Here is a 21,538-nt window from a genome sequence, read left to right on the forward strand (position 1 = left end):
CAATTCCGTTGCTCAAGTTAATTTCATTCAAAATTCCTTATTCAATACACCGCTCCCACATTAGATTTCTACTCTGATATTTGTAGACATTAGCACAAATCAGCTTTTTTTTCTTTTTCTTTTACTATAAGCATCATCTTTGCTAAGGCCCATAGAGCTGGACATTTTTTTTTGCTGTATCTTCAGATGAATCATTTTCATAAGTGGGATCAGCTGTATACTGTGCTCTCAGCTACAACTGCAGATGGTTTGGGGCCATACCCCCTGAGAAGAGAGCTGATGATGCTGATCACAACGGACTTAATTTCTCGTATAATTTTAGGTAACTCTAATCCTGACTTTCCCTCCTTTTATTTATATGCTGTTCTTGTTGTATGAGAGAGAGGGGGTGGGGGTAAAAATGTTTCAGGCAAAAATAATCATACACTCACAGCTCATTAAATTATAAAGGCATAATGCCTTTCACGGATTGCACATACCTGAGCAGTGACAGCACCTGCTCACACATACCCGGAGCACGTTGATTATCTCCTATGATTATTTCCCAGTGAACCTTGAAGCATGCACAGAATCCTTCTCAGGACATTTCTGAGCAGCTGCCGCCAAACCTTTAGATTTGGCAAACAAGATGAAACCTATCTGTCCCCTGGTCTAGTCTGACTTCTTCTCCCTGCAAATGGGATTCCAGATCAATCTTTCTCGTAAACTGTCCAACCTGAACACTTGTGAAGTTGGGGGTGGGGTCTGCCTTCTTTTTAAGCACTCTCCTCTATTCATGCTCAGCACTTACTGTCAGTACCTTCGTTCTTGTTTATGCCAGTTTTAGCTGCTGAAAACAGTAAAAAATGCTGGATGAAATATATTTTAAAAATAATAATTTTAAAAGGTACTTACAAACTGTCAAGTTAGAAAGAGTCTCAAGGGCCAAACTAGGCTTGACCAGGGGCTGCAGTGGAAAACAGAGCATTTGCTAGATGGGTGAACCTGGACTTCAGCTTTCAGTCCCAAGGCCATTGAAGGAAGGAGACAGAAGCCACAGTCTGCTCCAGATGAGGAGTCAAGTAGGAATTTCACGACTGCTACCACATGATTGTGGGCACCTATGTTCTTAATGCAAGTGGAAACTGATACTAACCTCCCCATTGGGCTCTCCTTCCACCTTGATTAGGGGATTTCAAGGAATACAATCTATCTCAAAACACTGAGCTGAGTGAAGGGTGAAGAAGCTAACTTTGAAAATCCATAGCCACATCTGGCCTTGCATAGAAGTGTAGTGTGAGGTTTTCCAAAAATGTCAAGTAAAGAATGTCATGGAAAGGGTGGTTAGTAGTGCCCAGGTATGGCAGAGGCAGATACTCTGGAGGCTCATACGCTCAGCTTAGACCCCAAAGCATTTCTCTAGAACAAGTTACAAAAAACAAGAGCGTGCAGTAAACATTTAAAAATAAATCACACAGCCCAAGAACAAAATCCCCGGGCCAGATGAATTTACCTCAGAATTTTATCAGACATACAGAGAAGGCATAACACCCATTCTCCTTAAAGTTTTCCAAAATATAGAAGAGGAGGGAATACTCCCAAACTCATTCTATGAAGCCAACATCACCCTAATACCCAAACCAGGCAAAGACCCCACCAAAAAAGAAAACTACAGACCAATATCCATGATGAACGTAGATGCAAAAATACTCAACAAAATATTAGCAAACCGAATTCAAAAATACATCAAAAGGATCGTACACCATGACCAAGTGGGATTCATCCCAGGGATGCAAGGATGGTACAACATTCGAAAATCCATCAACATCATCCACCACATCAACAAAAAGAAAGACAAAAACCACATGATCATCTCCATAGATGCTGAAAAATTATTCGACAAAATTCAACATCCATTCATGATAAAAACTCTCAACAAAATGGGCATAGAGGGCAAGTACCTCAACATAATGAAGGCCATATATGATAAACCCACAGCTAACATCATACTGAACAGCGAGAAGCTGAAACCTTTCCTCTGAGATCGGGAACAAGACAGGGATGCCCGCTCTCCCCACTGTTACTCAACCTGGTACAGGAGGTCCTAGCCACGGCAATCAGACAAAACAAAGAAATACAAGGAATCCAGATTGGTAAAGAAGAAGTCAAACTGTCACTATTTGCAGATGACATGATATTGTACATAAAAAACCCTAAAGACTCCACTCCAAAACTACTAGAACTAATATCGGAATTCAGCAAAGTTGCAGGATACAAAATTAACACACAGAAATCTGTAGCTTTCCTATACACTAACAATGAACTAATAGAAAGAGAAATCAGGAAGACAGTTCCATTCACAATAGCATCAAAAAGAATAAAATACCTAGGAATAAACCTAACCAAGGAAGTGAAAGACTTATACCCTGAAAACTACAAGACACTCTTAAGAGAAATTAAAGAGGTCACTAACAAATGGAAACTCATCCCATGCTCCTGGCTAGGAAGAATTAATATAGTCAAAATGGCCATCCTGCCCAAAGCAATATACAGATTTGATGCAATCCCTGTCAAATTACCAACAGCATTCTTCAATGAACTGGAACAAATAGTTCAAAAATTCATATGGAACCATCAAATACCCCGAATAGCCAAATGCAATCCTGAGAAGGAAGAATAAAGTGGGGGGGATCTCGCTCCCCAACTTCAATCTCTACTACAAAGCCACAGTAATCAAGACAATTTGGTACTGGCACAAGAACAGAGCTACAGACCAGTGGAACAGAATAGAGACTCCAGACATTAACCCAAACATATATGGCCAATTAATATACGATAAAGGAGCCATGGATATACAATGGGGAAATGACAGTCTCTTCAACAGATGGTGCTGGCAAAACTGGACAGCTACATGTAAGAGAATGAAACTGGATCACTGTTTAACCCCATATACAAAAGTAAATTTGAAATGGATCAAAGACTTGAATGTAAGTCCTGAAACCATAAAACTCTTAGAAAAAACATAGGCAAAAATCTCATGGACATAAATATAAGTGACTTCTTCATGAACATATCTCCCCGGGCAAGGGAAACAAAGGCAAAAATGAACAAGTGGGATTATATCAAGCTAAAAAGCTTCTGTACAGCAAAGGACACCATCAATAGAACAAAAAGGTATCCTACAGTATGGGAGAACATATTCATAAATGACAGATCCGATCAAGGATTGACATCCAAAATATATAAAGAGCTCACACACCTCAACAAACAAAAGGCAAATAATTCAATTAAAAAATGGGCAGAGGAGCTGAATAGACAGTTCTCTAAAGAAGAAATCCAGATGGCCAACAGGCACATGAAAAGATGCTCCACATCGCTAATCATCAGAGAAATGCAAATTAAAACCACAATGAGATATCACCTCAAACCAGTAAGGATGGCTACCATCCAAAAGACAAACAACAACAAATGTTGGCGAGGTTGTGGAGAAAGGGGAACCCTCCTACACTGCTGGTGGGAATGTAAACTAGTTCAACCATTGTGGAAAGCAGTATGGTGGTTTCTCAGAATGCTCAAAATAGAAATACCATTTGACCCAGGAATTCCACTTCTAGGAATTTACCCTAAGAATGCAGCACTCCAGTTTGAAAAAGACAGAGGCACCCCTATGTTTATTGCTGCACTGTTTACAATAACCAAGATATGGAAGCAACCTAAATGTCCATCAGTAGATGAATGGATAAGGAGGAGGTGGTACATATACACAATGGAATATTACGCAGCCACAAGAAAAAAACAGATCCTACCATTCACAACAACATGGATGGAGCTAGAGGGTATTATGCTCAGTGAAATAAGCCAGGTGGAGAAGGACAAGTACCAAATGATTTCACTCATATGTGGAGTATAAGAACAAAGGAAAACTGAAGGAACCAAACAGCAGCAGAATCACAGAACCCAAGAATGGACTAATAGTTACCAAAGGGAAAGGGACTGGGGGCAATGGGTGGGATGGGAGGAATAAGGGTGGGGAAAAAGAAAGAGGGCATTATGATTAGCATGTATAGTGCGTGCGGCGGGGGGCACGGGGAGGGCTGTACAACACAAAGAAGACAAGTAGTGATTTTACAGCATCTTACTACGCAGATGGACAGTGACTGTGAAGGGGTATGTGGGGGGTACTTCACAGTAGATGTATTTATTGTAAGATTTCATTTATATGGAATTCCTAGAATAGGTCAATCCAGAGAGAGAGAGAAAGTAGTTTTCTAGTTGCCTAGGACTTGGGGTGGAAGGTGGGGTATGGAGCATGGCTTCTGATGGTTACAAGCTTTCATTTTGAGATGATAAAAATGTCATAAAGTTTGATTATGACAATGGTTGTGCTCTTCTATGAGTATAGTAAAAACTGCCAACTGTACATTTTAAGCAGGTGAGTTGTATGGCATGTAAATTATATTTCCATAAAGCTGTTAAAAACGGCCCCAATGGAAAAAAGCCCATTTCCCTTAAAGGAATGAATTTGGAGTGATTGCTTGACTTCTTAATAGCTTCTGTGAGCCAGAAGATAGTGGGATAATAGCCTCAATGTGCGCAGAGACAAACGTCTCTTAACCTAGAACATTACTGTTAATGCTCAGAAACAGTATTCAAGAGGAGAGAATGAAGTTGAGACATTTTCAGACAAAGCTTGAGTTTATCACCAACAAAACCCCACTAAAAGAAATTTTAAATGATGCATTTCAGGTAAAAGGAGATTCCCCAGGAAATGTCTGAGATGCAAGAATGAAGAATGAACAAAGATAGTGACAAATGGGGGGGGGGGGGGTAAATCTCAACAAACATGGTTGAGAAAAAAAAAAAATGGTGAGTTAAAAACAAAACAGGAAAGAACCAAAATACATGATGACAATGAGGCGCATGTCCACAGGGTGGTGACCAGACCTGAAGTGTCTGTCTCCAGGTCCCGGTGTTACTGAGAAAGATAAACATACAGATTGACCTTAGACTTAGGTAAGTTAAAAATGTGCACATGTTATAATTTTTAGGTTACTAACCTTAAGGTTAGAAATAAATTAAATAAGCACATAAATATATATAAAAGTATACTTTTAAGTGAATATAGGCAAAAAGTAGAATGAGATAAAAAACCATTTAAGACAGGCAAGAAGGAATAGAAATGATAGTATATACTGAAAGCACAAGGTAAGATGATGGAAATGAAATGTGTAATGGTCATAAATGCCCCATATGACTTTATCAGACAGGAGAGAAGAATCCAGGTATATGCTGTCTAAGGAGAAATATGTAACATAAAGTTAAAGATACATTGAAAGTGAAAAAGGACACACTAGCTGAATCCTCTTCATCAGAAAGTTGTTGGAGACTTTAAGGCAAGTAAACCATTTTAGAGCCAAAAAACTGGCAGAACTACAAGGAGAAATTGATTATTTCAGCATTAGAGTGGATGATTTTAATCTACCTTTGAGTAGTCAGCAGATAAAACAGATTAAAAGAACAAGATATTGAAGAACTTAAACTACCCAATTAAGTGTTACTGGGTGCCATGCACATACATAGACTACTGCACCAACGATCAACGGACACATGTTCTTTTTAAGCACAGAGTAAACAAAGCACATTTATGGTGACTGCTCACTTACTGTGTCTCAAAGCAAGACACTCCGAACTTGAAGTGATTAGTATCAAACAGACTGTGTTCTCTATTCAGGAAACAAGAAAGAAATAACACAAAGATAACTAGGAAACATCCAAGTATTTCAAGATTAAGAAACATACTTCTAAATTATTCATGGTCAATTGGAAAATGTTTAGGACTGAGTAATAAAGCCAGTGCTACATAGTGAATTAGTGAAATTGAGCTAAAATGATACTGACAGGGAGATTTACAGTCCGAGATTTACATGTGGAAAGATAGAAGGTGGAAAATTACTGAGGTAAGTATCTAACCTAAAACATTAGGAAAAGGAAGAAGATAAATAAGCCCGGAGAAAACAGTAGGAAGGAAATCATTTAAGAGTAAGGGCAGAAATTAATGAAATAGAAGATAAAAATGTTGGGTGATATACACACCCAAACTGACTCTTTGAATAGATTATTTAACATGTCATGACACTGCTGAGGTTTATCAAGAAAAAGAGTGAAAATAAAGAATGTTAGAATGAAAAAGAAGACGTAATCGTAGATGCTATAGATATCAAAAGATAAATGGGTTTTATGAAAACTTCCTGGTAATGTGAATATTTAGATGACATGAAAAGTTCTTAGGAGAAAAAAAGCTTCTCAAAACTGAGTCAAATAATTAGAAACACGAATATTCCTACAACCATTAAAGACAGATAAAGTAACTAATGGTTTTTTAGGCAAAGAGAACACCAGCTGTAGATAGCTTTGCTGATGACTGCTAATGGACATTAATGGGAAAAAAATTTCACTTTACACAAACCATTTCAGAGCACTTTAAAAGGAGGGAACACTCTCCACTTTATTTGAAAGGCTGAACTGATACTAAAACCTGACAAAGACGGCACAGATAGAAAAATTACAAACCAGTCTTACCCCAAAACATAGATGACGTATCTTGACAAGATATTAGCAAGGTATATCCAGTGACATATAAAAAATGTAATACATCACGACTAAGTAGAGTTTTTCAGAGTAATTCAGGGAGAGGTTACTATTTTAAAAAATCCTTTAATGTAGTAATTCATTACCATAATCTAAAGGTGAAAAATGTGATAAATCATGAGATTTATCATTTAGAAAAATGTTTAGAAAAAAAGTGTTTGATAACATTAAAGAATCCTTAATAATTAGAAAAGTCTTGGCAAGGTTGTAACAAGAGAGGACTTTCTCAAACTTAAAGAGTGCGTATAAAAAGCTAAAGAAAACGTCACGCTTAATGATGAAACATTGACCTTCTCCCGTTTAAGTCCAGGAACAAGACAAAGGGGCCACACTTCCCAACAGATCTTGCGCGGACTTCTTCGGGGATTGTGGGGCCGGGAGGTCGGAATTCGGTCACGGGGACTGGCTCCCAGGGTAAGGAAGCGGAAGCTGCCAGTCCTACGGGCTGGGCCTGGAACAGGCGCAATGCCACTCGCCTCTGCCCTTAGCTGCGTGGGGCGAGTGACTGTCCAGCCCAGGTTCAAGAGGAAGGCGAATCGCCTCCATTTCTACTGCAACGAGCAGCTTGTGTGTACAAGTAGGAAGAAATTGATGGCAGTTCTCTTTAGAGATTATCTCCCACAACTCCTATAAGACTGGCAAAAATGTACAAGGTTGGTGACATAAGATACTGGTAAAGGTGTGGAGGGATTGGTACACTTAGTGCTTCTGACCATGAAAGCTAACCTTAGTGCTTTGGAAAACATTTTGGTATTTTCTAGTGACGTTGAAGATGTGCGGACTGTGTGGTTTAGCAGTTTAACTCCTGGATTATTTTGATACCAGGTAATCTGCATAAGAATGTTCAGAACAGCACTTTTTGTGATAGCAAAAAAGCTGGAAACAAACCGCAATGGCTATCACCAGCAGAGCAGACAAAATAAATCATGGTGAAGTCTCACAACAGATACTGTACCTCAAGGAAAATGAACATATTGTATGTACAGTAATATGATTTAATCTCAAGGACATAAGATTGAGTAGGAAAAAGCACAGTGCAAACGAAAGTACAAATAAAGTAAAACCCATACAAAACTAGCATATTATTTACAGATGCAACAAATATATGATAAGTCTAAAAGATGGGCAAGAAAATGATAAACAAAATTTAGGGTAGTAATTATTTCCGAAGGAGGAGAGAGGAGATAGAAACGGGCAGGGACATGGGTAATTCAGATGATCTCTTCTTAGTAAATTGAAGGATGAATGTTTCTTGTATTATTTTTCCTTTTACTTTGTGTATATGTTATGTTCTTTTGAGTACTGAAATAAGCAAAAGCAAAACCTCCCAAAGCTTGCTTTTTCTTTTTGGTGAGGATTCTCTTCTGTCAAATGTTGCCTCGAATGAACATTTCCGCTGTGGATTAGCAGAGGTGGTCCAGGCTGTATCTTAGGTTAATTAGGTTAATTACCTGTATTAGTCCCTGTGGAACCTTCTGAGGACCAGGTTTGGCCAGGAAGACTTTGTCCCATTGTGAATCTGGGGCGGTGGGGTTCTCAGAGGGGCGGCAGGGGGAAGGCAGTCTCTGACCCCAATGTTTCCTGTTCTCCCCACTCTCAGCCACCTTTATAAAGCCTCCGCAGGGCCCTAAGACAGTGTGGCTCCTGAGGCCCATGTTTTTAGGAAAACTCGTGGCCTGCCTTGCTGGATTCATGATCATTGGCTATTGAATGTTAAAAGAAATCAGTCATTCTCAAATGTGAAGGGTATGAATGGCGGCTTCTAATTGCTTGCAATTTTGTTGTTTCCCAGATCGACCAGCTGAAGCAGGAACTTTCAAAGAAGGAGTCAGAACTTCTTGCCTTACAAACAAAGCTTGAAACCCTTAGCAATCAAAATTCAGATTGCAAACAACACATCGAAGTACTTAAAGAGTCACTTACTGCCAAAGAGCAGAGGGCCGCCATCCTTCAGACGGAGGTAAGGCGCCCTTTTGCGATTCCGGGCAACAGACATTGAGTTAATAGAAAATATCCTATCTGACTTACTTTCTTTCCACGATCCCTATGCAAACCCTTGGGACCAGATGTGTTTTGGATATGAGGTATTCCAGGGACTTGGGAAAGGTAAGGTCCATTGCATATGTCATAGGCTGTAAAATGCTCCCAATGGGGTTGCAGCAGCGTCTCATAAACAAACACATGGATCATTCTGTAGGAAAAAAAAAATTTTCTCACACTAAAGTAGGAGAAATAAAGATGATTTATGTAGCTTCCTGTCACTTTGTGTCAGGTTGTGCCACAAAGGATTTAAAAATTTTTTTTCAGAGATTTTTGAATTTAAGAACCATGGATAAATGACTGGATCTGAAACGGTTTCATTTTATCAAAAATCATAAAAAAGTCAGAATGTCCCCTACCTTACTTTGTTGTGTATCTGTATAGGTCTCCTACCTCATAATCCCGAGTCCAGGGGTTTCTTACTTCCTAAGTATCTTCCATTTTCAAGATTCTTTTACCCACTGAAGAAAGTTGGTATTGTGTGAGTTTCTTAAAGGAATTGTTGTTTTATTATTTCTTATTCAGTTTGAGGAAAACAAATATGTTACTGCCTGTTTCCTTGTTTCTCCTCATTGGATTGCATCTTTGGGTCTGCTAAGAAATGCAAAACACAATCTAGTTATTATGTAAACAGTTGCCAGGAAATAAATTATTACATGTGGGCAATGCCAAAGGGTGATTTTTGTGTAGAGGCAGAAGGGTGTGTGGGTTACTTAAGGAGGAGGCAGGCTAATCCAGTTGCATGCTCTCTTTTGTGCCCTTTGAGACATGTCTTTGCAATGTATTTGTTTTTGTATCTGTGGGGAGGTTTGAATTTTCCTTATGAGTTAACAGGGTTTGAATAGGTCAAGATGCAGGACAGGGTCCAGAGGAGAATGGAAACAGGTTCTGGATTGGATGGGCCTTGGCATGGGCCCAACTCAGCCCCTGTGTGCTTGACATTGGCCAATAGGCAGGTATGTGATGGCTTTAAGTGAACATGACCATGTTGGCCTCAGTGGTGTAGATAATTCACATATGTGAACTATCACATTCAGGGGTGCATAGTCCCATTGTGGATGTAGAAGCCTGGATGTTTTGTTTTTTAAGGCAAAAGGTGAACTGTGCTATAAATTGGAAGGTAGCTTGCATCTCCTCTGAAGAGGCAGCAGTAAGGAGTATCTAGAACTGTCTGGCTAATACTGCAGCTGCCAGCCACATGCGGCTCTTCTAATTTAAATTCATTAAAATCCAGTAAAATTTAAAACATAATTCCTTAGTCACACTAGCCACATTTCAAGTATTTCATAGTCACAGCTGGCGACTGGTGTATGGCACAGCCCAGCTATGGATCGTTTCCACCATCTCTCACTTGCCTAGAATGGGGGACGAAAACTATGGCTTATGGGACAAATCCTGCCTCTTCCTGTTTTTGTCAATAAAGTTTTATTGGAACACAGTCATGCTGTTTCAGCTACATGTTTTCTTTGGCTGCTTTTGTGCAATAGCAGCAGAATTTACGATCGACAGAGACTGTACGACCCACAAAGCTGAAAATACTGACTCTCTGGACCTTTACAGAAAAAATATGCCCACGCATGGCTCTGTGGTTTTGTGGGAAAAGGTTGAATGGGAGTTGGCATGCTGGCCTGTCCTCTCTCTAGCCGCCCTACTCTGAGCAGGGCCAGATAGTTCGCTGACTCCCTAGCACTCATTTCCCTTCAAGGTTATTCACAAAGCAACTGCTGATACCCACCGCTGTCTCAAGTGGGAAATAATGCCAGCATTACGGACAGTTCATGTAATTGAGTTGCAGTATATTGGGTGGAAGAAAATCTGAAAAGCAAGGCAGTTTGCAGAAAATCTGGGAAGTGAGGCAGTTCGCGGAGGCATCGTGCAGAAGGCAGGCAGGCTTTCTGGGGGGTCCTCTCCAGGAGAGAAGGGGAAGTCAGCTCCAAAGGCCCCGGCCCTCCTCTCCCCACCTGGCGCCTCTGAGCGCCCGAGGCCCTGGCCTCTTCCCCTTTGCTCATTCTCGCCCAGAATTTTTTTTCCTCTCTCGAATTAATGTAGTTCAGATCAGACCTGTACATACATATTTCATGAAAAAAAGACAGTGGTGACATTCTGTGACCAGCTTCCATCCCATGTTCAATAATTAAAATGACCCAATAAAGAGAAGACACTTGGAAATAGTAGAAACATTATTCTCCATGTGCAGAGAAAGTGAGAGAGTTTTCTAGTGCCCTACTTTGAAGTTTGGAGTGTGAGATTAATGATTCTTATCAGCGGGGAACATCCAGCGAATTTTCTTTGGCCTTTCCTCTTCTTTTAAAATCTTTGTTAATGGAAATGGAGAGAGTCACCTAATGATGCCCGTCTGCTAGAGGAAGCAATTTAGGGTGAAATTAGCTCTAATTGTTGGATCCTAGGCAAGGGCTTTTTGGTAGCAGGGTAAAGGACATTAAAGTGATTTTCTGCTTCTTGGAGAAACAGAAATAAGAGACTTCCTGCTTAAAGAGTGGTGGGTTAGTGGGCAAGCCTTCCGCCCATGAGGTATGTTCTGTTCCCTTAAGACAACAAAAAGTCCCGAGCTTAATTTTTTTTTTCTTGTGAATTTGTTTGCATTGGGATATCGGGGGTGGGGTGGGAAATGTCCCAGTGGGCTTTGCCCCAGCAAGGAAACGTCCAGTGTTAGCATTTTGCCAACGTTTCCTCTTTCTTGGAGCTGCTGTCCTTGTTGCCAGCAGCCCCGTGAGGTCTGCTGCTGAGAGGCTCGGCCTGGGAAGGACCCTCCCTCTGCTTGGGGCCCCTCGTGTTTCCTGCCTCTCCGGGGTCCCTCCCTGCTTCCTGTTTGGGGGGAGATGTCTTCCACTGCCAGCCCGCTCTTCGAGATCACACCCACCAGCTTCTCCTTGGAAAAAGATTTCTTTTCCTTGGGTTTGGAGAAGGGGACAGATGGGTCACCCGCCACCCCGGTCTCCTGCGACTTCTGCTCTCTCCTCCTTTTCGGTGTCCCTGTGGCCTCCTCACCCTCCTCCAGAGGGCTGCTGCTTTTTTCTGAAGATGGGTGGCAGATGCAGCATTTCTTTCCCCCTTTCAGCCATTCCTCCCATTTCCTAGTAATTTCACAGCCGCTTCCTCTGCCTGGACCATCGCCTCCTTCAAAACATCCGATTCTTTTGTGGAGTCTCTCCAGTCTCATAGGACAGCCACTCCTCAACTGCTTCCTGACGCTTCTCCCCAGATACACGTGCGGGCACCTCAGAGAAGCAGTCAGTTTGTGAGGCGATACTGCATTTGTTTGCCAGGGATCGGGGGACGCGGCCTTTATTCCTGGTGGCTGCTCGGCCAGTGAAGGGGGAGTGGAAAATGAGTCCATGTTTTGGGGTGTAACCCATTGTCTTCAGGGCTCTGAAAACTTGGTCCCTTTGCTGGGCCCTGTGAATCACTCACACCAGGACTGGCCTGTGTCAAATGTATATGAGAGATACGCTGCTCAACCTTGGAGGAGGTTAGGTAGGCTAGCGCCTTCTAACTGGATTCCAGACTCCTTCCTGAAAGTTCTAGGGCTCGCTCCAGAATGGGAAGGGCCTGCTGGTGTCTCTGGAAAAGCCCTGCCATCTCCTGACTCTGGTGACTCATTAGAATGCAGTATAATGACAGATGTCACTGGCTTCATGGTTCATCTCTGCAAGGAAGGCTTTTTGCTACCAAAGAGTTTGTGTTTGGGAGGTGGTAGGATGCAGGGTGGGACGAGGGGTGGGAGGCAAGTTGTCTGGGTTTGTGGCCATGTGGCTTGGCTCCTGGGTGGTTAGTTTTAACTTGTACAAATGCCCAGCTGCTGTTTGACATGCAATAAATCAATGGAATAATAGTTACACACACACCCAGTTACACCACACAGCTCTTAACATAACATTTTACATTTAAAAATAACTTCAAAGGACCCCAAGACCAACTTTCTTATTTTGCTACATCCCTTGATGTTTTCTGTATACTGACTTATCCCCACCCGCCAACACATTAATTCTGTGGCAGTGGAGATAATAGTGAGTTGACTTCCATTAGGACCTTCCTTTTTCTGGATTTCAACCAGTGATTATCAACAGAGGCAGAAATTAGTATGAAGAAAGGCCTAGCTAGTTTTCTTTGATCTGAAATAAAATGTGCAGAGAACACAGCATTTGGAAATGGGAGCTATGTACACATGCCACAGCCTCCCCGTTTAATAATTGTGATGTGAAGAAGACGTGAACTTCTCCGAACCTCCATGTCTCTGAGCCTCCATCTGCATGCCAGCTTCACACATGTATGTGAAAAGTGCTTCGGCTCTAGTAAGGGGTTTTCACTATACCTTGTGTTGACCATCATTGGTGCTGTCAGCATTATTACAGTTGCATATCAGGGATGTTGGGGGTACTCTACCTCCCTTCTTTTCTTACTGTGCATTCTGTGTGCTCTGCCTATATGGCTCTTCCTGAATTTTTGGCGTCTGTGTTTACTGAGCTCAAACTTTTATATTTAAATTGAGTCACTTTTTTTTAATGTCTCAGAATGACAGAGGAATGAAGATAGTATGAAAATGACATCTTTTTTGTTTTATCCCCAAATTAAGATATTTCCTAAGAATTATAATTCTTAGGAAATATCTCAATTATTAAGGCATTAAGATTTCTTTCTGTTTTCTGGCAAGTACACTTTCCTCCAGCCCAGCATGATTTGCAAATTGCTAGGTCTGAGAAAAGTCTTGCATGTTTTCTGGAAGCTATTGTTATATGACAGTATGCTTAATGCTTGCTTTTATACTATTTCTGCTCCACAAAGGTCAAGGAGGAGTTCCTCTTGCTATTACAATCTCAAGATTGTAAACACTTGAGAACCTATTGATTGAGAAAAAGCTTAGGGGTTTTGTGTTTATGAAGGTGACAGGCAGCACATGCAGGTTAGGTCAGTGGCGGTGCCATAACAAGGGTCCGTAACAGTTTTATTTTTGTGTTTTAGTTGTAATCAATAGAGAACAGAATCTCAAGCAATCCGTAGTCTCACCCATCAGAAAAATTCACCTTGGTACATACAGACTCTTACTCACGTGCAATGAGTATATAATTTCAAGGAGTTTACAGATGCCCTGAAGCATTTCTCAGAGTTTCACATTGAAGGTCTCTGCCCTATAGATTCATGCACCTTTTTCATTCAGCGTGCATTTTTTGAAGGAGTACTATATGTCTGACAGAGTCCTGTCCTCACCCAGCCAATATTGTATTGCGCACATGGGTATATGATAGAACTGATTTATAGTACCATAACCACTCAGTGGTTTCATTATGACCAGTTACAAATAATTCCACAAAATATCTTAATTGGAATTCATCTTCCTTCTGTTTTTTTAAAAAGCAGAAAGTAAAAGAATGGAAGATAAGAAATTAGTGTAGAGTTCTTGGAAGACTAAAGTATGCAAGCTGTCTGATAGGTCTGCTTATGGCTCTTAAAATTGAAGGCTAATATTGCTAAGGTGATTACTCTGATAATTTTAGCTGCTGTTTATTGTTATCTAGGTAGAAATGCTTCAGTTGGGTATATTTCAGGCAGACCCTTCCCTCAATTTGTTTAAATGAGTGAGGAATCATTAGATAATATTTCATTGTGCATCTATCACAAGGTGGAACCCATAATCTCAGGTGCTGTTGGTCTTGGACTTTTTAACTTAATTTTATTGCTCAAATGTCTACTGAGTGTCTTCTGGCTGCTCTACTAAGTTCCAGGAACTGGGGCTAAGTGTTTTTCATGTGATGCTTTAATTTAAACTTGACATACAATTTATGAAGTTGATACTGTTGACACTATTTTTATTATTATTTGGTATCATTTATATACAATCACATGAACAACATTGTGGTTACTAGATTCCCCCGATTATCAAGTCCCCACCACATACCCCATTATAGTCACTGTCCATCAGTGTAGTAAGATGCTATAGAGTCACTACTTGTCTTCTCTGTGCTATACTGCCTTCCCCGTGCTTCCCCCCACCATGTTATGTGTGCTAACAGTAATGCCCCTTATTCCCTTTATCCCTCCCTTCCCACCCACCGTCCCCAGTCCCTTTCCCTTTGGTAACTGTTACTGCATTCTTGGGTTTTGTGAGTCTGCTGCTGTTTTTTTCCCTCAGTTTTTGCTTTGTTCTTATACTCCACAGATGAGTGAAATCATTTGGTACTTGTCTTTCTCCGCCTGGCTTATTTCACTGAGCATAATACCCTATACCCTCTAGCTCCATCCATGTTGTTGCAAATGGTAGGATTTGTTTTCTTCTTATGGCTGAATAATATTCCATTGTGTATATGTACTATCTCTTCTTTACCCATTCATCTACTGATGGACACTTAGTTTGCTTCCATTTCTTGGCTATTGTAAATAGTGCTGCAATAAACATAGGGGTGCATATGTCCTTTTGAAACTGGGCTCCTGCATTCTTAGGGTAAATTCCTAGAAGTGGAATTCCTGGGTCAAATGGTATTTCTATTTTGAGTTTTTGGAGGAACCTCCATACTGCTTTCCACAATGGTTGAACTAGTTTACATCCCCACCAGCAGTGTAGGAGGGTTCCCCTTTCTTCACATCCTCGCCAGCATTTGTCGTTCCTAGTCTTTTCTATGTTGGCCATCCTAACTGGTGTGAGGTGGTATCTCATTGTGATTTTAATTTGCATTTCCATGATAATTAGTGACGTGGAGCATCTTTTCATGTGCCTGTTGGCCATCTGAATTTCTTCTTTGGAGAAGTGTCTGTTCATATCCTCCGCCCATTTTTTAGTAGGGTTATTTGCTTTTTGGGTATTGAGGCATGTGAGTTCTTTATATATTTTGGATGTTAACCCCTTGACATAACCCTTGGATATGTCATTTACAAATATATTCTCCCATACTATAGTATGCCTTTTTGTTCTGCTGATGGTGTCCTTTGCTGTAGAGAAGATTTTTAGCATGATGCAGTCCCATTTATTCATTTTTTTATTTTGTTTCCCTTGCCCGAGGAGATGCATTCAGGAAGAAGTTGCTCATGTTTATATTCAAGAGATTTTTTGCCTATGTTTTCTTCTAAGAGTTTTATGGTTTCATGACTTACATTCAGGTCTTTGATCCATTTGGAGTTTACTTTTGTGTATGGGATTAGACAATGATCCAGTTTCATTCTCTTGCATGTAGCTGTACAGTTTTGTCAACACCAGATGTTGAAGAGACTGTCATTTCCCCATTATATATCCATGGCTCCTTTATCATATATTAATTGACCATATATGCTTGGGTTTATATCTGGGCTCTCTAGTCTGTTTCATTGGTCTATGGGTCTGTTCTTGTGCCAGTACCAAATTGTCTTGATTACTGTGGCTTTGTAGTAGAGCTTGATGTTGGGGAGCATAATCCCCCCTGCTTTATTCTTCCTTCTCAGGATCACTTTGGCTATTCGGGGTCTTTGTGGTTCCATATGAATTTTAGAACTATTTGCTCTAGTTTGTTGAAGAATGCTATTGGTATTTTGATAGGGATTGCATTGAATCTGTAGATTGCTTTAGGCAGGATGTTGACTCTGTTTTTAAGGTGAGGAAATCGAGGCTCAGAAAGGATGTAGGATTTGCTCAAAGTCACACAATGGTGAGTGACAGGGCCTGGGTTCCCAAGCCCTTGAACTCTTAACCAGAAATCTAGTACTTTTCAAATGAGCCCTAGTGGATTGAGGGCTTCCTTTATGTCAAGGAGTTGATGTCCATTATTTGATTTATTCTATATGGCAAAGCATATGGCAGGATTTATAAATTTGTGTTAACAAGTGAGTTCACTGGGGTTTCAAGGATGCATTCTAGGTACTGCTCTGTACTGGCTGTGAAGAGGGGTAAGAATGAATAACTCTGGGAGTTAAATCTTCATAGTAACACATTAGCTGTAATAACAGTGCTAATGTGCGGCCATGATAATAAAGGATGTTGCCCAGCCTTTAGGGAGGGTACCATTGTTCATGCAGTCTAGAATCCTAATATATAAGAATTTACTGTATAATATGTAGTTTGTATTCCTTTAAAAATGTTCATGATTAAGATGTGTATACATATATATTCATACATGTATACATACTGTGTAAAAAGAAGTAAAGGACAACAGTATTTTACTGTGTTTTTTTCTTTGTGTTGCAGACTCCGGTGATCTTTAATTGTGTATGATACATGTGTTGTACATCTGTAATGTAAAAAATTAATGGCGTTTTTACAGAAGAAGTGGTAATCCTTGCTTCAGGGAGGTTGTACAAGGTGCTCGTGGGGAAGGAGGTGTTTTCTGAGCCCAGGGCAACACGTTTTGGTCTCTGAGTCACAAATGATTCAATGTGATAACACAAACAGACTTAGGCTCTCAGTTTACAAGCAGCATCATAAAAACCAAGGTTTTGACAATGAACATGTTGATACATGGAGAAAAGAATGAACTTTACGAGTCCTGGCTTCTTGGTTTAATTGCACTGGAGTGGGTCTTCCACCCCACTTCAGTGGGTGGCCGAGACTGTTGGATAGAAAGGTCACTGGGAGAAGGCATTGGGAAGGTTTTGTGGCATCCAGGGACTATAAGACTCAGTGTATTCTCACAGGCTTTGCACACTGTTCAGCTACTTTAGGACCTACTCTTCTCAACTCACATGTTTTGAGCTAAGTAGTTTTTTAAATGAATGGAAATAATGCTTGCCACGATATATAAGAGGCATTTATAAGGAGTGCTTCTTTACGTTTAAGCAGGAATTTCAGTTTTCCATTTTACCTCTTGCTGTGGTTGATTGGCAGGTAGTAAAGTCCTTCTTAATCACTTTGGTCTGGCCTTCAAAGATAATATTTGAAATATCCTTTTTTAGATAGACTTCCATTTGATGTCCTTCATAATCACGGCCTTTAAAAGTGAGATGCTTTTTTAAAAAGTTAGTAGCCTATGACAAAACCAGCTTTTAAGGCTGTCCAGGTTCCCCAGTGCCCTATCAGAGCGCATGGTCTCACACTCAAGGCTTGCAAGGAATGTCCTTAAAATTAGGAAGTTAAGAGGCTTGGTGAAAAATACACAAAAGGAAATCCTGGTGTCCCTTGTATTTTTTCTTTCTTATCCTGTCATTGGCTTCACGTGTTCAAATGTTTTTATTTGACTGGAAAAGGCATTGTTTGAAATTTTTATTGATAACACTCTTAACTACAAGAAAAAGACATAAACCTATAAAGCAGTAACTATCGTGGTGGCCACCATTGGGAGGTCTGCAAGCATGGTTTATTACCAGGAGAAAAAAAATACTGGGAACCACAGTCATTACAGAGGTCACCACCCCTGCTGTGTGCATTTTATTTTTTCCCCTCTTCATTTTTGAGGGTATTTATGATGGTAGTGCCAAATGACACACTTTCCCCTCCCCTGATGTCCGTGGGCTTTGTTTTGATTCTCTCTTTATTAATGATGTGACAACTTGGGGGGGTCACATAAAAAAGAGCCGGGGTCAGGCTCTGCAGGCCCCGAATGCTGACGGTGGCCTCACATCTAGCCAGAGAAGACATTGTCTAAAGGGGCCACGTCTCACTTCTGAGACTTTTAGCTGTTTTGCAGATTTTAGATGTCCAGGTGACCTTTGCAAGGCAGCGTCATACTTTCACTTTTTTAAGGTAAAACATGGAAGACGGTGGCGGGGGAAGAAAAATGTGTTCCGGTCGTTGGCTGCAGTTCCGTGGTAGTTTCTGGCCTGTTACGGGCCGAAGCAGGTAGCTGCAGACATTAATTTGTTGCCTGGGCGAGGAGTCTGGAACTTCTGTCGTAGTTCTTGTTGCTCAGGCCCTGGAGAGGGCCTGATTTAACACCTTGTTAGTATGAAATTGCTTTCGACTTCATAAACACAGGTGTTCAGTTTGAGTCCTAATGAACTGTGAAATAGGTAGATGTCTAAAAGGAAATTCTATAAATTGTGAACACAGCTCTGTCAGCACACTAAATGGATTAGGAAAATTCATTGTCTGCCCTGTAACCGAACACCCATGTGATGCGTGGACATGAGTCAGGCCTGAAAAGCCAATAAAAGGGAGGAAAAAAATAAGAGCTGGAGATGTTGGCTGTGTGGGTTCCCCCCACCACAAATGTGTGCTGGTACGGAGGGCACAGAAATCAGAACGGCTATTCAGAGAACGGCCAAGAAGGAACACATACGAGCAGACAACACAGAATTTATGGAGTAAAACCACAAACACCTTATTTTCCATTGTACTGAAATAATGATATTTTACAGTTCTCATTTTTATATAATTCTGCTTTCAATTTCATATTGTTACTGCAGCTCAAATCTCATTATAAGTGTTCCAACAAAAATCCCTTTTTAATCAGAAACGTTCCAATCCTTAGCCCATTGTCAACTTCTTTGGAACAACTTATTTTTCTTGTGAAACAAAAGAATTCAGGCCTTCATTGTGAGCTCATTGGGATGTTATTTGACCTGTGTGGCCGAACAGGTAATGAAGATCACGGAGTCATTTTAATTTCTACAACAAATGTCTTGGTAACCTGCACCCATTATTTTGGGGTGTAGAGACATGGCGTTAGAGCCCTTTATGTTCTCTGAAAGAAAAGAAATAGTTCCTTAGTGCTGTTGTTTGGTTATATTTCTTTGTGAAAAAGGTATTGTGTCTACGTATTGAGCTGCGGTTGGAAGTGACAGTATCCAATTAGCCAGTCATCTCCGAGAAAGGCCACATCCACTGGTAGGTGTTCCTGGTGAGTTGTTTGCAGGAGAAAAAGGAATGCCTTTCTGTCATGTCTGTGGGAAGCTGACTTGCCACTTTAAAAAGGAGATGACAGAATTTAGGAGGTGGGAAGGCCAAACAAAACTCTCACTGACCTCCTAGCCCACATTCTTCTTTTCTTATTATTGTTCTTTTTTTTTTTTCCAGTATGAATTTTGTGGAAAACAGAATTTATTAAGTACCTCCATTCATTTTTTTTTTCCTTTTGGGGGCACCGTTTGGAAAGAACCAGTTTACATTGTAATTATATTCTCCTGACATTGGACCCACATTTGTAACACTTGCTCCTGTTCGTCTGGAAAAAGGTTAACATTTGCTGTGGTCGGGGGCCTTTCTGTGTATATTTACATATCAGACCCAGATGTAAAGAGTGAAGTTAAATTGCTAGGCTTCTGCAAGAATCTTTTACCCATTCTCATTTGAACCGTATTCTTTTTAAAATGAAGTACAGATATTTAGTCCATATTGACAAAAACCTCCCCCTTCCTGTTTCATTGAAACAAAAAAAGAAAAGAGAGACTATGTCTTGGTGTAAAACGTGTCTTAGATGAGGATCATTTTAACCCTAGACGTGTGTTTTCATTGCAAGCATTTCTACCTTGAAGTGTATGAAATTTATTTTCCTGAATTTACTTTTCATTTTAATTTTTTCATAGGAAAGTATAGGTGATTTCTTAAATCCACATGATTATAACAGAATGATATTTGACCTCTTGAATACTAGCTGGCGGTTGTTAATTTGAAACCGGATAGATGGTAAGTTCTGTCATTTAGATCCAGCCAAATGTGAAGGAAAAGAGAAGCTCCAACTCCACGTTTACTGAGCGTGACTGCTTACAGATGAATAGTGAAGGAAACTTCTGCAAGATATAAGTTGCTTGAAGAAAAGGACTTTTGGCTTTTCACTGGGAAATGGGAGAACAGTGCCTTAGCATAGCAGAGGAATTCCAAAAATATTTGTTTTATCTCTTGTTGCTCTCCTGTGTCACCAGAGGGTGTAGTGACAGGGTTAGATGAGATACTGCCTCATTAGCAATGGAAATAGGCAGCCTTAGGTAACACTTAAACTTACCTCTGAACCAGCATTATTGCCCAACCAGCAATAATGCATAAGATTGATTAACCTGATGACATAAAATAAAGAATGTTTGCATGGCAAAAATGATCACAGGCAGAGTAAAAGACAAATAACAACTTGGGCAACATACTTGTAGGTTGTGCTGTAAAGGGTTCATATGCCTAATAAACAAAGTTTTTAAAAACAGAACCAAAAGGGCCAAAGCCCTGTAGAATATAGGCCTGATATATAGGTAGTACACAGAAAAATAAAGGTACATGGTGCCTGATTTATAATGCTCAACCTGATACACGATATAAAAGAAATGCCTATTAAAACTATATTGAAAGATATTTTTTCACTTACTAGATGGGAAAAATCCAAAGATTTTAAATGTGCCCTATTTATTGGTATGACTGTGGGGAAAGCTAACCCTCTAATAACATTGCTGGTAGGAATGCAAAATGGTATATCCCCTTTCAGAGGGGAAGTTGGCAACATCTAGCAAATTACATATGTTTACGTTTGACTCAGCAATCCCAATTCTAGGCCTAGATCCCAAAGATACATGGCAGAAATAACAAAATATCCAAGACCGTTTATTGTAACATTGTTTGTAATAATAAAAGACTGGAAACAACTAAGATGTCTACCAGGAAGGTGTGGTTAAATACATCACTGTGCTCCACAAGATGAATTTTCTATCTGTGTAGAAGATGATGAGTTATCTCTCTATATTGATATGGAGAGTGACCTCTAGCCTCTAGGATACATTGTTAAATGAAAAGAAGAGGAGATAGAGAAAAATGTATAGGGTATGCTACTGTTTATTTAAGAGACTGAGGCTATGCACTAAAGGCCCTTATCGAAATGGGTAAGTGTGTGTCTTGGACAGGAAATGATGCCTAAATGTCTTGTCATGCCAGAAAGCAGGGAAGCTATCAAAGACTAATAGGACATGTCAAAAGGACTCCAGAGAAAATAAAGAGCATGTGCTGAGTGGACAAAGAATTTGAGCATTAATAACGTAA

The 21,538-nt window shown here is 40.3% G+C and overlaps 1 protein-coding gene across 7 annotated transcripts in view; it reads left to right on the forward strand.

Annotated features, from left to right (window-relative positions):
• The window catches only part of ERC2 (ELKS/RAB6-interacting/CAST family member 2), a 784,528-nt gene that overhangs the window by 278,485 nt on the left and 484,505 nt on the right, over window positions 1-21,538 (forward strand). For all 7 annotated transcript variants that reach the window (XR_008991907.1, XM_057486391.1, XM_057486398.1 and 4 more), the window contains one exon: window positions 8,420-8,587. Coding sequence is in view for 6 of the 7 variants with exons in the window: in XM_057486391.1 (XP_057342374.1) it covers window positions 8,420-8,587 (168 nt within the window). In the remaining variant the exon portion in view is untranslated. The remainder of the gene's footprint in view (window positions 1-8,419; window positions 8,588-21,538) is intronic.

The sequence above is a fragment of the Manis pentadactyla genome, chromosome 1 (assembly GCF_030020395.1).
Source record: "Manis pentadactyla isolate mManPen7 chromosome 1, mManPen7.hap1, whole genome shotgun sequence".
NCBI classification, from domain to species: domain Eukaryota; kingdom Metazoa; phylum Chordata; class Mammalia; order Pholidota; family Manidae; genus Manis; species Manis pentadactyla.